This window comes from Pelophylax lessonae (genome assembly GCF_965119305.1).
Source record: "Pelophylax lessonae genome assembly, chromosome: 8".
NCBI classification, from domain to species: domain Eukaryota; kingdom Metazoa; phylum Chordata; class Amphibia; order Anura; family Ranidae; genus Pelophylax; species Pelophylax lessonae.
The window spans coordinates 182297091-182313838 of NC_138775.1; the positions used below are offsets into that span (position 1 = coordinate 182297091).

General features: G+C 47.1%; 1 protein-coding gene across 1 annotated transcript in view; it reads left to right on the forward strand.

Moving 5' to 3' along the window:
- SLC44A3 (solute carrier family 44 member 3) overlaps positions 1–16748 on the forward strand; it is a 190502-nt gene that overhangs the window by 37817 nt on the left and 135937 nt on the right. The window contains exon 4 of the mRNA XM_082265861.1: positions 10564–10706. Coding sequence (XP_082121987.1) covers positions 10564–10706 — 143 coding nt within the window. The remainder of the gene's footprint in view (positions 1–10563; positions 10707–16748) is intronic.

Below are 16748 nucleotides of genomic sequence, written 5' to 3' on the forward strand. Positions count from 1 at the left end.
TAGGGTTAGCAACCACTTTAATGACCCTCTCGAGAGAGAGACGGCTCCATGCAAGTGTATCAGAGTTTACTATGCAAGTGCAGATAATGAAAGTTCAACCATCTCTATTTTTGGTAATCTACAAACCTATTTGTTTTAGTATTTTTCTTTTGATTTTCTTGTATTTCGTTCGTAAGAAAATGATTGTTATGATATTCCCGAATGCGTACGGAGTGTGTCTGCAAAAGATATAAAATAGGCTGGATATGCTCATGGCAAGAGGTGATAAATTCCCCCTGCTTGTGTTAAGTTAAACAAATATATCCCATTACTTCATTTCTTTAAATAGATACCCCATTCACAGGCTGACACATCCTTGGTTAACTATTTCAGCACACCCGCAGCGTGGTGCTTGTTCATGGTTTGTAGACACTAACCTGAAACTGTTGAATCTTTTTATTTTTGGATATAATAAAGCAAACATAAATGAACAACCACAGCCATCTTTTGGAATTGATTCTCAACTTCTTTTTTTTTCTTTGCTGTTCTTAGCCCTGTTTTGAAGACTTTCACCTCACTTCCTGTAGTCGCCAAGACAGGCAGTGTGGATAGTGCCGGTGTAACGTTAGAAAACCATACCTCGTTAGATTTCCATACCCTCGTCACTTCCTGTCCGAAACAGCTGAGCAGCATAGCAGTGCGCATGCTCAGAGCCCCGGAAACATCATTGAACAGCTGTGAAGTTGAGAAGTGCGCATGCTCGGAGGGTATGAAATTATAACGGCAGTGTGTGGAATGTTATACTTGCGGCGGTTACATAAAAACAGTTCGGCTGCAACATCAATCATCTCCTCTCCTATCCCTGTCACTTCCCTGACGTCGGCTAGTAAATGTAAAAGCGGCGGCGGGTGTATGAGATGTAAATGACGGAGATGTCGGCTCCGTGATCCGCTTTTATATTTATTAGCCGAGAGCAGGGAGGTGACAGGGGAAGGAGCGGAGATGATTTATGTTGCAGAGGAGCTGTTTTAATGTAATGGCGGCAAGTGTAACTACCGTGAGAAATCCATACCCTCCGTAGGTGCACCGGAAGTGACGAGGGTATGGTTTTCTCACGGGTATGGTTTTTTCACGGAACACCGGGACAAGGTCATCCAGCGCCCAGGGCAAGGATGCCAACCTGCGCCCCCCTTCCCTTAGGGTTAGGGACAAGGTCCCCCCCCCCATCCCTGCAATAAACCATTTCGCCCAGGGCAACCGCCCCTCCTGCCCACTCCTTGTCCTGGCCCTGAGTGTGGATACAATGGGGACACAACCCCAAATACTTTTTCTTTAGTAGGGGGAAAATAATTAGTCAGGATTTTATGTAGTCTGTGTCCTTACATGGGAGATTCCTCTTGCTTCCTGTCCTATTGACCACTGTCAGTAAGCCAGGGATATATACTGAGAGGTACACAGACAGCATTAAAAAGCCTTCCTTTGCTAACCTTTTAAAATTTCTAAGTGGCCTTAATGTCCCTGGCTTCTGCACACTCTGGGTCACTGGCATGGGACAAATATACAGCAAGTCAATGGCTTGAAAGATTTTAATAATCATCAAAGTCAGTCAATTATTATTTTAAAAGGAGATGTCAGAAAAGCATTCCAGATATTTCTATGAGCACAGGTTTTCTATATGGTTTGGAGTCTATTTTTATTTTATTTTTTTCTAAATACATTTTTAAATAGTTCACTATTTTCTTTAATTATTCTTTGTTTTCCAAATACAAATGTATTACATGACAAACTAAGTTATCTAAGGCTCCGTTCACATGTCAGCGTTTGGATCGCGGGCAGAACCGCCGCGGTTCCGCCCGCGATCCGGAGATTTATTGCAAATCGCGGGACGCCTAGCGTTGCCCGTTGATTTGCAATAGCCCCCCAAACGCCGAGCGATGTTGCCGCGATTTCCGCCTGCCGAATCGCGGCAACATCGCGCAAACAAAATCGCGGGACGCAATACGCTCCAAAGAAGCTCTTGTACTTCTTTGGAGCGTATTGCGTCCCGCGATTTTGTTTGCGCGATGTTGCCGCGATTCGGCAGGCGGAAATCGCGGCAACATCGCTCGGCGTATGGGGGGCTATTGCAAATCAACGGGCAACGCTAGGCGTCCCGCGATTTGCAATAAATCTCCGGATTGCGGGCGGAACCGCGGCGGTTCTGCCCGCGATCCAAACGCTGACATGTGAACGGAGCCTAAAGAGTGGTCACGGGAGTTTGCTTTGCATCTCCTTTTGTGTGGATAGAAACCTCAGAATTTTTAAATTGTCAATGTCAAATACAGTCAGGTCCATAAATATTGGGACATTGACACAATTCTAATCTATTTGGCTCTATACACCACCACAATGGATTTGAAATGAAACGAACAAGATGTGCTTTAACTGCAGATTTTCAGCTTTAATTTGACGGTATTTACATCCAAATCAGGTGAACGGTGTAGGAATTATAACAATTTGTATATGTGCCTCCCACTTTTTAAGGGACCAAAAGTAATGGGACAGATTAACAATCATAAATCAAACTTTCACTTTTTAATATTTGGTTACAAAACCTTTGCAGTCAATTACAGCCTAAAGTCTGGAACGCATAGACATCACCAGACGCTGGGTGACGCCTGACTGTATGTGAAAGAAAACTATAGCAATGGGCCATTGCCATCTCTTGCAATGGGCCATTGCATTTGCCTCCCCCTATGCTTTTTTGCTTTTTAGAGATGTTTGGCAGGCCTCTGAATGGGTCTCGTTTGGTGGAGGTACTGCCTGCCCATTACTCCAGGGAGGAACAATTGAAAGTGTAAATAAGTTTTTGCAGTTAGAGAATGGGTGTGGAAGCAAAGGAAGCTCCAGGGCAGTGGTGACATTGGACCACATGGCAGAGTAGAGACTAAAGCTGGCCATGAATGGATCAAAATGCGGCTGGTTCAGTTCTGACAGTAACCTTTCAGTCATCGTTTCTTGTCTGACGAAACTTTGCATTTGCCAGATATTAAATCAACAGTTAAATATAAAAGATATGTAATCAGTACCTTTAGCTGTAAGCTAACATTGTGAATTTATAAAAATGATATCTTTAAAGTTCTTCTTTGGTGGGAATTTATTTTCTTCAGTATTACTTCAATGTGTATGAGCAGATTTTTCCATATATGATTCAGTAGTCTGTTTTTCTCCATTAGCTACACTTTTGCAAGTGTACAATGTTCATGTTTTCCATTTGGTCATCTTGGAAAAGGCAAGCCCTCTATTAACTCCCTCATATTACTTCCTAGAGAGTTGCTATTTTACTTCGCCATTCCTATTTTAAACTTAAAGGCAAAGTTCTGGATGATATGAAAGGCCACCATTCAGTGCAGTTATCAATTTTGTACCACAACATACAGCTGGCAAAGATACTGAAATCTGTCTTGATATCACAAATCTGTAAACCTGTGCACATCTGCAATTAGACAGGAAGAGGAGAGGGTAAACTAGGAGGCAGTGTCCTGCTCTGTGTGATGGTACAGTTTGGGTACCGGCCTAGACCAGGATGTATTACTCAATTACAGCATAGATATTACAGAGTTCTCAGGGCGTTCAGGACATGGCTATGCAGGTGAGTGCAATACCCCCTTTTTATTCTTACACTGAACAAGCTTATAAATGCAACTCTTTTGTTTTTGCTTGCGTTTTTCATGAGCCGAACTCAAAGTTCTAAGACTTTTTCTATGTACACGAAAGGCCTATTTCTCTCAAATATTCACAAATCTGTTTAAATCTGTGTTAGTAAGCACTTCTCCTTTGCCGAGATAATCCATCCACCTCACAGGTGTAGCATATCAAGATGCTGAGTAGTCAGCATGATTATTGCACAGGTGTGCCTTAGGCTGGCCACAATAAAAGGCCACTCTAAAATGTGCAGTTTTATCACACAGCACAATGCCAAAGATGTCGCAAATTTTGAGGGAGCGTGCATTTGGCATGCTGACTGCAGGAATGTCCACCAGAACTGTTGCCCGTGAATTGAAAGAAAAGCCATCTCCAAAGGCGTTTCAGAGAATTTGGCAGTACATCCAACCGGCCTCACAACTGCAGACCACGTGTATCCACACCAGCCCAGGACCTTCACATCAAGCATCTTCACCTCCAGGATCGTCTGAGACCTGCCACCCGGACAACTGCTGCAACTATCGGTTTGCATAACCAAAGAATTTCTGCACAACTGTCAGAAACCGTCTCAGGGTTGAAGCGTGCGCTATGTACAGAGTGCAGGGTTGAGGACTGAGCTATGTACAAAATGCAGGGTTGAGGGGTGCACTATGTCAGGCGTGCTGGGTTGAGGGGTGCAGTATGTACAGAGTGCAGGGTTGAGGGGTGCGCTATGTAAAGAATGCAGGGTTGAGGGGCACACTACGTATAGGAATGTAGGGTGGAGGGGCACGCTACGTATGGAATGCATGTTTAAGTGGTGCATTATGTAAGGAATGCAGTGTTGAAGGGTGCGCTATGTAAGGAATGCAGGGTTGAGGGGTGTGCTACATTTGTAATGCAGTATTGAGGGGTGTGCTACGTATAGAATGTAGGGTTGAGGGGTGCGTTCTGTAAGAAATGCAGGGTTGAGGGGTGCACTGCGTATGAAATGCAGGGTTGAGGGGTGCACTATGTATGGAATGCAGGATTGAGGGGTGGGCTACGTATGAAATGCAGGGTTGAGGGGTGCGTTATGTAAGGAATGTAGGGTTGAAAGGTGCGCTATGTATGGAAAGTAGGATGGAGGGGTGCGCTATGTATGGAATGAAGGGTGGGAGTGGTGCGCTATGTAAGGAATGTAGGGTGGAGGGGTGCGTTATATAAGGAATGCAGGGTTGAGGGGTGAGCTACGTATGGAATGTAGGGTGGAGGGGTGCGCTACATATGGAATGCAGATTTGAGGGATGCACTATGTATGGTATGTAGGGTTGAGGGGTGCATTATGTATGCATTGCAGGGTTGAGGGATGTGCTACGTATGTAATGTAGGGTTGAGGGGTGCAGGATGTAAGGAATGCAGGGTTGAGGGATGCGTTATGTATGGGATGGGGGGTGGAGGGGTGCGCTAAGTATGGAGTGCAGGGTTGAGGGATGCACTATGTATGGGATGTGGGGTGGAGGGGTGCGCTAAGTATGGAATGCAGGGTTGAGGGATGCGCTATGTATGGGATGTGGGGTGGAGGGGTGCGCTAAGTATGGAGTGCAGGATTGAGGGGTGCGCTATGTATGTATTGCAGGGTTGAGGGATGTGCTATGTATGTAATGCAGAGTTGAGGGGTGCAGTATGTAAGGAATGCAGGGTTGAGGGGTGCATTATGTAAGGAATGCAGGGTTGAGGGGTGCACTATGTATGGAATGTATAAAAGGAGAGGAGAGCACCTCTGAGTGCAAATGATATTTAATAGAAAAAATGAAAATAGTAGTAACGCACATAGAGGTATTAAACTTAGCGTGTGTCCAGCGTCAGGTGCGGTGGTGTTCACTCACATCAATTCGCGGGGCCCAGGATGGTCACTCCGCCAGCCCGCCCGGAAGACATCACTATGCCGGCTTCTTCTGTCTGCGTGACCATCCTGGGCCCCGCAAATTGATGTGAGTGAACACCACTGCACCTGACGCTGGACACACGCTAAGTTTAATACCTCTATGTGCGTTACTACTATTTTAATTGTTTCTATTAAATATCATTTGCACTCAGAGGCGCTCTCCTCTCCTTCTTTTATCCATTATCCATATTTGGCTTCACTCTTCCAGAGAGCTTGCCCTTTGTAGCAGACCATCATATCCTGGAAATGTCATGGACCCCACAGATGGACTTTGATACAGTCCTTTTTTATGTCCCCTATCCTCTGTGCATGCATATGGACACTGTATTGCCCCTTGTTCATGTTATGTTCCCTGGCCCCTTTTACTTTGCTCTGTTGTGGTACATCTATATATATCCTAAAGCGCCAACACCCCATATGTTTTTTACCTATGTATGGAATGTAGGGTTGAGGGGTGTGCTATGTATGTATTGCAGGGTTGAGGGATGTGCTACGTATGCAATGCAGGGTTGAGGGATGTGCTATGTATGGAATGCAGGGTTGAGGGGTGCACTACGTATAGAATGTAGGGTGGAGGGGTGCGCTACGTATGAAATGCAGGGTTGAAGGGTGCCTTATGTAAGGAATGCAGTTTTGAAGGGTGTGCTATGTGCAAAGTGCAGGGTTGAGGGGTGAGCTTTGTATGGAGTGCAGGGTTGAGGGCTGTGTACATCCAATTTCTCCATCCCCCTAAGTACAAAACTCTCCTCCCAGATTAAAGTTCGGAGCTCTCCCTCCTCCCCCCCCCAGTGTAGAGCTTTTTTCTCACCCCAAATTCTCTTCCAACATCTAGAAAACCTCACAGAGTGCAGCTACAGAAGAGCAGCTAAACTTACAGGGCTAAAACAAAGACAAAGACAGACAGAGGCGCCTCTAAGTGTAGACTTTATGCAACAGGTTTAATGAATAAAATTATGCACTCACGTTAGTAAGTATATATTCATGGCCATAAAACAAGCCTCGCTGTCAAGCAAATACACCGAGCCTACTTCCTGGTCCTAACCTTGCCGTACAAGCCGGCCACGGCGAAAGGATTTCGGCTTCAGCAGGACGGATGTCCATGACCAGATGATGTACACTTCTCCACACTGGAACTTTGTTTTATGGGCATGAATATATACTTACTAACATAAATTTATTCATTAAACCTGTTGCATAAAGTCTACTCTTAGAGGCCCCTCTGTCTGTCTTTGTTTTAGCCCTGTGGAACCCCTGGCTTTTGGTTTCTGGATGGCTGCCCTACTTGGTGGACTTTTTTCTCCCCCTGTGCCATTAATGGCTTTTAACTCTATGGACTTTTGGTTAGATATGTGATCAAGCGCCTGTTAATATTGTGTAAACTTACAGGGCATCTGTGCAGGATGCTGGCTTCACGAGGAGCTTCTGCCTGTGTACATTCACTGCTCCCCTCCCCCTCCCTCCTCCTGCTCTCATATAGAGATGTCTAGAGCAGAGAGGGATCTGCACGGCCGCCAATAGAAAAGCGCTGTCACTTGTAAATACAGAAGTAGCTCTTCTGTATTTACAACTGACAGTAGTACAATCAACAAGCTGCGGAACTCTGGCGGCAGCAGCATGGGCTCAATTGGCAGATACTTTGGGCCCCACAACAATCATTGGGCCCTGGGCAGCTGCCCCTTTTGTCCTGCATTAAAGACGGCCCTGATTGGACCCCCAGTGATAGAGGAAAGGTCATTAGAACAAATAATACCAGAAGGGGAACATTTCCTGCAAAGTACAGGAGAACAGGAAACCACAATGATGGGTAGAAGTATAATGCAAAGAAATGCAAGGTTCTTCAGCACAGTTAGGGTACAAAAAGTCAGGAGGGTGAATTACTTAGCTGATATCTTGAACGCAATGAAAGATGCCAATAGCACGGTAAAGCCAGAGGGGCCTCGGCGGGTATCCAACCAGGCAGAAGCGGCTTCAGGAGTGTCAAAGAAGCGGGTTCAGTCTCCGCCAGTTCTCATCCTGCTAGAGTAAAGGAGGCTGAAACAAATCCCCTGTTCTCCAAGTCTCTTGCGCACCTCCATGAAGGACTTGCGTCGTTGCTGGACCTCCTGGGAAAATTCTGGGAAGAAGAATAGCTTGGCATTTTCATACTTTCTTTCAGGCAGGGCGCGGGCTGCTGCCAAGACACGGTTACCGTCCCGGTAGTTAAGTAAACGCAGCAAGAAGGGGCGCGGTGAAGCCCCAGGTTTAGGCAGAATTGGCGGGACTCTATGAGCTCTTTCCACTACGAAGGTGGGCAGCATGCTATCCAAGCCAAACAAGGTGGTCTGGAGTTGCTTTGTAAATTATGCAGGCTTAGTGCCCTCATCCCTTCAGGAAGGCCCAGGATGCGTATGTTATTCCATCTGAGACGGTTTTCCGTGTCTATGGCCCGCTCCTGCAGTGCATAAACCTGTTGCAGCAGAGCCCGCAGGTCTCTGGAGTCAGACCTTACCACATCCCCCACTGTGGATACCTGATCCTCCAACTCTGAGTCCCTGGACCGAAACTTATCTAGGTCCTGGCGGAAAAAGCTGACATCCGAAATAAACATAATTAATTGCATCGTCCATGGGAGTGCTGCCATCCTTCTTTTTCATTCTACATACTATTGCAGCAGTGACAGGGCATGCACCCCTTCACAAGCTTGTTTAGTTTTAGATTATAGCCTTACCGGCTCACCTGGAGCAGCTAAACTCCCTCGCTCATCCGTGATGAGGTAGTCGATTTTGGCAGTCAGGCTCGCTGCTAGGATGTCAGCTATGAAGAGGGACAGGGAGCACTCGGGCTAGGCCATGTAGATCCCGTCTTGGGTGGACCCATCCAAATAGTGCCAATTCGCTGGTGTGGTTCCTCTGGAGCCAGGATACAGGGTGGTGGTTTCCAAATGGAGGAACCAGGGCTGGAAGGGGCTGGTATATGGATGACAGGATTGAAACTCCAGCAGTGCATGTCTGCTCCATCTAACATGCTAGCCATGCCCCCAGCCCCCTGTATTCTAAACTTTACCCAAAAGTTCTAACTTCACTTTTGTTGATAAAAAAAACATTCCCCTCTGAGTGATCTATGTACATTGCAAGGATTTTAACTAACTTGGTTGTAGATTCCTACCTTTTGCTATTCTGAATAAATAGCTTTGTCTGTGTCCTTGTACAGAGTGAATCTCTATGGAAGTGGTTTTATAATTATCAAAAAGCTGCTGCACCTACAGGGCTCCATTGAAGAAATTGGCAGGGTCTACATCCCTTTATATGTGATTTCCCTTTGGGAGTATCTCACCAAAAGTGGAATCTTTGTTGCAAGGGATGCCCAAAATCTGATTTGTATCTTAGTGCAGACTTCTGGGAAAATCAGTAAGCCAATCACGCAAGAAGGAAATGACATTTCTGGTGGGCGTTCGGTAGACTATCTGTGTACAGGACGCCTCCAGGTAGCCATATTGCATTTACAGAAAATTACAGTGCTGCAGATTGAAGAGGATAGAGAATTTTTAATAATATTACCGTATTTATCGGCGTATAACACGCACTTTTTCCTCCTAAAAATGGAGGAAAAAGCAGCAGTGCGTGTTATACGCCGGTATGAAAAAAAAAAAAAAAGTCCGGGAAGCAGCGCCGAGAGCCGAAGGGGCGGGCCGGCCGAGGAGAAGGAAGGACGAGCTGTCATAAGAGCAGAAGGGGGCGGGCCGGGCCGAGGAGAAGGGAGAACGAGCGAGCGCAGTCATCGGAAGTCCCGCCTATGACAGACGTCACACGTCTCGGCAGAGGAGGCGGGACTTCCGATGACTGCGCTCGTTCTCCCTTCTCCTCGGCCCAGCCCGCCCCCTTCTGCGCTTATGACAGCTCGTCCTTCCTTCTCCTCGGCCGGCCCGCCCGCCCCTTCGGCTCTTGGCGCTGCTTCCCGGCTTTTTCTAAAAACAGATTCTGATAGTTCACTGCTGATGAGGCTGCATAATATAGGGACAGACACTGCTGATGAGGCTGCATATAGGGATAGGGACAGACACTGCTGATGAGGCTGCATAATATAGGGACAGACACTGCTGATGAGGCTGCATATAGGGACACTGCTGATGAGGCTGCATATAGGGGCACTGGTGAGATGTCATTTGATTAAAAATAAAAATGTTCTGAGTTCAAAGCTGTTTATTTTAAATTCAAGCTTTTTTCCTGAAATTTCTCTCCAAATATTGAGGTGCGTGTTATACGCCGATAAATACGGTAAATTACAATATGACTTGTGTCTCAAATGTATACGCTATATGAAGTTTTTTTTTTTATTTTTTATTTTTTTTTTTCCCCACGATAGTGGAGTTAGCCTTTTAACATTATTACTTTCACACTGAGAGCAGCCTGCCATTTAAAATACTTACCTTCCTTACAGTTCAAACGATAATCAATGTGTAGCCCTGCCTGGTGCTGCACAGCCTCTGCTTGGAAAATGTCCCCCGCTGCATCTTCACAAAGTCTGTGCGGTGCCCAGTGCGGCCACACACAGTATCACTGGAACTAGGAAGAAAGTAAATATTTTACATGGTAGGCTGCACTGGAGGAGAGGAGGGGTGTGGACACAAATGTAATATTTGCTTTTCCTACAACTGTTGGGTGGGCAGCTTTTGTCGAGCTGTGCAAATTCCTCAGCGCTTTGCATTGGGACCCCTTTTCTGACCATATTATCTCTTCATCACCAGCAAGTAATGAATGCTGCCCACAAGTGACATATTTATTATAGTATTTCTCATGCTACTTTGGGAGTGGAGGTTAGTCAAGGCTGAAGATAACATCAGCAAAAGTTCTTTGGTGTTTATTTAACCTTATATTCCCTATGGCTTTGTTTGTTTAAAACCTAATACATCACAGAGTAATAGTTTAAACACCATGTATTGTTTGAAAGTAACTTGGTATAAGATCGGACTGTGCATTTAAAGAACAGATAGTGAGTGTTTTCTTGATTTTTTGCAGATGTTCATCAGTGGATATTCCTTAACGGCTGGAGCTGCAGAGAGACTTGTATTTGGTTATGATAGTTATGGAAATGTGTGTGGGAGAAGAAACTCTCCTATCTCTAATGCTCCTTTTTCTGGAAAAGATATGACTAACAGAAAGTACGTATTGGAATCGCCTCTTTTCTTCTTGGGTCAACCTCCCTTGAGTAAGCATCCCTTATCATGTTCTGTGAATCCGGAAAGAGGTCATCTCTGTTTTAAGTGAGACGTTGCAAACTCTTATGGCACTTTTCCACTGCAAGTACTGGCTCGGCTCTGTTTGGTTTTCCACTGCATGGTACCGCATGGTACGGTGTTGGAACGGTTCGATACGGTTTGCTTTTCCACTAAAGTAAAGTGGGTGGGATAACAACTTCTCTGACCAATCAGTGGCTAGTAGTGACAAACAGTCAAGGCTGCATGCAAAGGATTGTGGGAAATGGTACCGGTACGGCCCTCTTGGAACCACAACTGAGGTGGTACTGTTTAAGAGAGCCGTACTGTTCAGTTCCATGTAGTGGAAAAGCGCTGCTGTACCGTACCGAACCGTTCCAACACTGTACCATGTGGTACCATGCAGTGGAAAAGCGCAAAAGCGCAAAAGCGTGCCGAACCGTTCGGTTCCATGCAGTGGAAAAGCGCCATTAGTAAAGTTTGTACTAGGGTAGGCTTGACTTAGTGACTAAGTCCTTGGTGGGGGTGTACTATGTGGGAGGGATTACTATGTAGTAAAGGAGTGGTCACTAGGATTACTTCCTTACAATTAGGGAAAAATGTAAGAAGAGTATTTTTGCATTCATTAAAACGTAAGATTAATACTTTACATCTGTAGATACTATTTCATAAACATTTTGTGAACTTGTGACTTCAGTATCCTAAGGCCCCTTTCACACACGGAGTCCGTCAGGGGGACTCCGTTTTTCTCAGCAGGGGATCGATCCGCCGATCCCCCACTGAGCAGGAGGATGACAGCTGTGTCTCCGCGCTGTGTGCGGAGACACAGCTGTCAGGTCCCCATGCATCTCTATGAGGGAATCGGATGGGAACGGACCGTCGGTCCGTTCTTATCCGATTCCATCCTATCCGATCCGCTGGACTTATGGAAAATAGGGTTTCCATCTGTCCAGATTTGACGGATCGGATAGGATCGTATGTATTACTATAGCCTGTTTAGAATATTCTAGAGATTAGGTCAGAATTCCCAACTCACCAAATCATTTTTATTTCTCTTCCAGTGAGGGGCACAGGAAGTCCTTAATTTTTGGGTTGTACTGCGGCATACAGGAGGACTGAACATTGGCAAACAAAAAGCTGTAAGCCAGCCCAAGATAGCCCCTCCCTCCACCAGCATGCCTCAGTTTTTTTTTTTTCTTTGCTAGTGTCCAAGGAGGATGGCCATCTTTTCTTCAACATCTGCTGTTTAAAAGACTAACCTATATTTCTCTTTTGTTCACTGACGGACACAGCTCCATGTCTTCAGACCATTGGGCTTTATGCTGCTCTCTCTTCAGGAGCAGGACTAGGTGGAAACCTTTTTGGTTATGCCCCTGGAGCAGTCCCAGAGATTATACCATCACTTCCTGCTATAGGACTTCAGTTTTTTTCTGCCTAGTCAGGATTAAGGACCTGGCTGTCTGCTGGGATCTGCGGTCCTGGCATTTTTTCCTTTTTTAAATGGAATTTTTCACTTTTTCTTTATTATTTTTGTTCCTTTGTGAACTACAATCAACAGCTGGACTGGGCAATGCACTGGATATTCTAAATCTTTATGGTCTTCTGAGTCTGGCCTGCGAGCGTGACCCAACTATTAGCTCTGCACTAGGTCGGCTGCGACATAGCCCCACTGGACAGGGGCTGGCCTGCGAGTGAAACACCTCGCGAGGTCACATAGTCCTGATCATGACAGCAGTCAGAGTCGCAGTGTACCTCAGGCCGCAGCACCCCCATTGCAAGATGGTGCGGTGGAATGCTGGGAGTAGCACCCACCTGGTGCCGTAATATAGTGAGTAGTGTCCCTCCTCCTCCAGAATTGCTGGGGTGGTCGCGGGCCCTCCCTGGGGATGTTAGGCCCCCTCCTGTGTCCTTCCTCCCCCTCATGTCTTTCCCCCTTCTCCACAGCGGGGTTCCCCCTGCGTAGGCTCCTCACCTGCCCCCTGTTCCCCCCCCCCTTAGCCTCTTTTGGGGGGCATGGGTGCATTTAGGAGGGGGGCTTGTTTGGTGTTGGGCCGGAGAGTAGTGGGTGGGTGCCACTGTCAGCTGTCCGTACCTAGGTGCTGTGGGAGGGGGTCCCCTCCTGCCTGGGGTCTGTTTTTTTTTTTTCCTGGGGTCCAGTGGGGGTCAGGGTCCTGTGCAGCGCCGCGTAGTGCTGCCATTTTGCTGTGGATTCTGTATTCCCGGCTTCGGATGCCATTTTGTGTAGTTCAGCGGCCATGTTTTTGGTTTTCCCATAGAGATTAATGGCAGCCATTTTCTTGTAGTCTGAGTGCGGTGATGTGCTGCCGGGGCCTCTAGTGTCAGTGTTGGTGCTTCCTCTTTCCATCGCAGTGTGGCAGGCTGTTTGGCGCTCTCCAGCTTGGGTGGTGAGTCTCAGGGTATACACCATCTTTCTCTGCTATATTCTGCGCCGCGGGTGTGCTGACACTTGTGGTACCCCAGCAGTGCGGCAAAAAAAACAACAACTTTTTTTTCTAGTTTGTGCGTGGCTCTGATTAACCCTTTTGTTTACCACAAAGCCTCTGGAGCGCGTATCACCACCTGACCCACTCCTGGAAGCTGCGGGACCCTCTGGGTCTCCGTCTGCCCATGCGGCCATGATGGCAGCCCTGCATTCACTAATATCCAAAGTAGATATGTCCTTACAAAAGAGGCCTAGCAAGAAGCACCCCCCGCCTTCACCTGCCTTCCTCAGAATCTGAGGTGGATCTGGCTGCCGCAGATGAAAATCAGCTCACTGGGTCTGAGTCCACGCACGCTGAGTGCTCTAATAGTAAGGATGAGTCCTCCTCCTCTGCAGCCGCACATGAAAAAGCGCTGGTGGAGGCCCTAATTTTGTCTTTGCTGGAAACTTTAAAGTTGGTGGACTCAGCTAATGCTGAGTCGGTGACGCCGGTGCAGTTTGGCATCGGCAAATCTTCCAAGGTAACTAAGATGTTTCCCTTTCCTTTTTTTTTTTTTTTTTACGAGCTTGTCACTAGCCAGTGGGGTTCCTGAAACTCATGGTTGGAATACCCAAGCATTTTGGTAGAAGATATCCCTTTGAGGAATCTCTTCTGAAAAAAATAGCGGTTCCACCATCGGTGAACTCTCAGGTTTCCAGGCTAAATAAGGCCACACTTTTGCCGGTGGAGGATTCTCCTTCCTTTAAGGACCCCGTGGACAAGAGAACTGAGTCTCTGGTCCGGTACCTTTTTCACCGTGGCTGGTTCAGTTTTGAGACCGGTGTTTGCTATCACCTTGGTATCTCAGACCTTAACAGAATGGGCAAAGATTTTACGCCAGGATCTGGAAGGGAGTTAACACCCTCCTGAGCTGGCAGATCAGTTGAGCCAGGGGTTACAGTTTATTTGTGATGCATCCTTGGATGAAGCCCCCTTGGCCTGCAGGGTATCTGTGACGGCGGTGATCCTTCGCCGCATGATGTGGTTAAAATACTGGTCGGCCGACCAGGCTTCTAAAAAGGTGCTGACTGATCTTCCTTTTGTAGGTGACCGTTTGTTCTGTGCCCCTATGGAAGAGATCATTAAGGATCTTATGGGAGGTAAGAGACCATTACTTCCACAGGTTGCTAGGGGCAAGGAACCTCGTTGTAAACGTGGTCCTTTCTTCTCGGCTCACAACTGGCCCTTTGGTCCGTCTGGATCACAGGAAAAGGGTTGGAGATCCACCCGTAATTTTGCAGGTGTCTCCAAGAGACCCTTGAAAGTTAAGTCCAAAATGGGCACTTCTGGTTCCACAGACAAACCTTCACCAGCCTGAAGGGGTGCCCTCACCACTCTGGGGTGGGGGGACGTCTTCGTCTTTTTCCGGATCTGTTGACCTTGCTCATTCAGGAGAAATGGGTCCACGAGTTGATCCAGTTTGGTTACAAGATCGAGTTTCAGTCCTTGCCTCCAGCAAGGTTCTTTCCTTCCAACTTACCCATGTCTCACGAGCGGCTACAGGGCCTCTATGGAGCAGTGCAGGACCTGTTAGCACAAGGAGTTATTGTGCCAGTTCCAGAGTCGGAACGGTTTCAAGGTTTTTATTCAAACCTGTTTACAGTTCACAGGAAGGAAGGCAAGGTTCGTCCGATCTTGGATCCCAAGGCTCTGAACCACTTTCTGTGGGTTTTGAAATTTTGAATGGAGTCAATCTGCACAGTAGTAGCTTTCCTTCATCAAGGAGATCGTCTAGCCTCTATCGATCTCAAGGACGCTTACCTTCATATTCCAATACATGTCGGGCATGTTCGTGGCATTACCTTTTGGTCTCACCTCAGCTCCTCGGGTGTTTAGAATGGTTCGAAGGGGATCGGGGTACTGGGTTACCTGGACGATCTGCTTCTGGTCTTCCTCAACTCTAGAAGCCAATTTGGACATTACGGTGCGAACGCTACAGGAGTTTGGGTGGACACTGAATTTTCAGAAATTGCCACTGACTCCATCCACCAAGCTGGACTACTTGGGTCTGACGCTGGACCCAGCGTCAGCCCAGGTTTTTCTTCCTCATTCAAAACTTCTGAAGCTACAGGATGTGGCTCGGCTACTGTTGTCCAACCATCAGTCATCATTCAGGACCTGCGTGCAAGTGCTGGATCTGATGGTTTCCACCTTCGAGGCAGTTCCGCTTGCGCAGTTCCACCCTAGACCTCTGCAAAGAGAGATTCTGACCAAATAGGACAAAAAATCCGCTGTCATTGGACAATCTGATCCTGTTCAGTCAGGGTTTGAGGGAGTCTCTTCTCAGGTGGCTTCGCTCCCCGGCCCTGCATCTGGGAAAATACTTCCTTCCCCTGAAATGGACTGTAATTACCACGGATGCCAGTCTGTCTGGACGGGGAGGTGTCTTGGGAGTGTGTTCGGCCCAAGGTATCTGGACTCGGGAGTCCAGGCTGCCGATTAACATCCTGGAAATTTGGGCAATCAGACTTTGTCTGTCTCAATGGACGGATCGTCTACAGGGACGCCCTGTGCGGATACAATTGGACAATGCTATGGCTGTGGCATATGTCAATCATCAAGGAGGCACAAAGAGTGCCCTGGCGGCCCGGGAAGTGCCTGATATCTTGATGTGGGCAGAACGATATGTTCCAGCCCTCTCTGCTGTGCACATTCCTGGGGTAGAGAATTGGCAATTGAACTATATCAGTCGGCAGACGTTGGATCCGGGAGAATGGTCTCTTCACCCAGAGGTATTTCTTCCGATGTGGACCTGCTGGCCTCCCGTCTCAACAGGAAGGTGCAGAGGTTCATGTTAAGGTCTCGGGATCCTCTAAACGATGCTGCAGACGCCCTGGTGGCCCCTTGGGGTCAGTATCATCTGATTTACGCCTTTCCTCCAATACAACTTGTGTCGAGACTGCTACACAGAATCGAGGTAAAAGAGATTCCAGTCATTCTGGTGGCACCAGACTGGCCTCGCTGGTCTTGGTACGCAGGTCTGGTAAGGCAGGTAGCAGAGGTCCCTTGGAAACTCAGGGAAGATCTTTTATCTCTGGGACCAATCTTCCATCTTGCTTTACGGTCGCTGGCTTTAACGGCCTGGCTATTGAAAGCCAGGTGCTGAAGGACAGAGAGTTGTCAGAGTTGGGGATTCCTACATTGTTAAAAGCTAGGAAATCTACTTCTAGGAAGGTCTATCATAGAGTTTGGAAGGCGTTAATTACTTGGTGTGAGTCTCGGGGGGAGGGGGGGTTCTCCCAGCTCCTTTTCTGTGTCTCGCCTGCTGGAGTTTCTACAATTAGGTGTAGCTCAACATTTGGCTCTGGGCACTATCAAGGGCCAGATTTCCACCTTGGCTATATTATTATATTTTGTAAGGACCCTGTTTTTTTTTTTTTTTTAATTTAGACAGTTCCCTACATTGCTGCTGAATCTTTTTATTTTGGATTGTAACTTTCCAGCATGGTCCTCCTCAGCCTGGTTTTTGGAGTACCATGTCTGGACCCCGCTAGACTGGAAATTG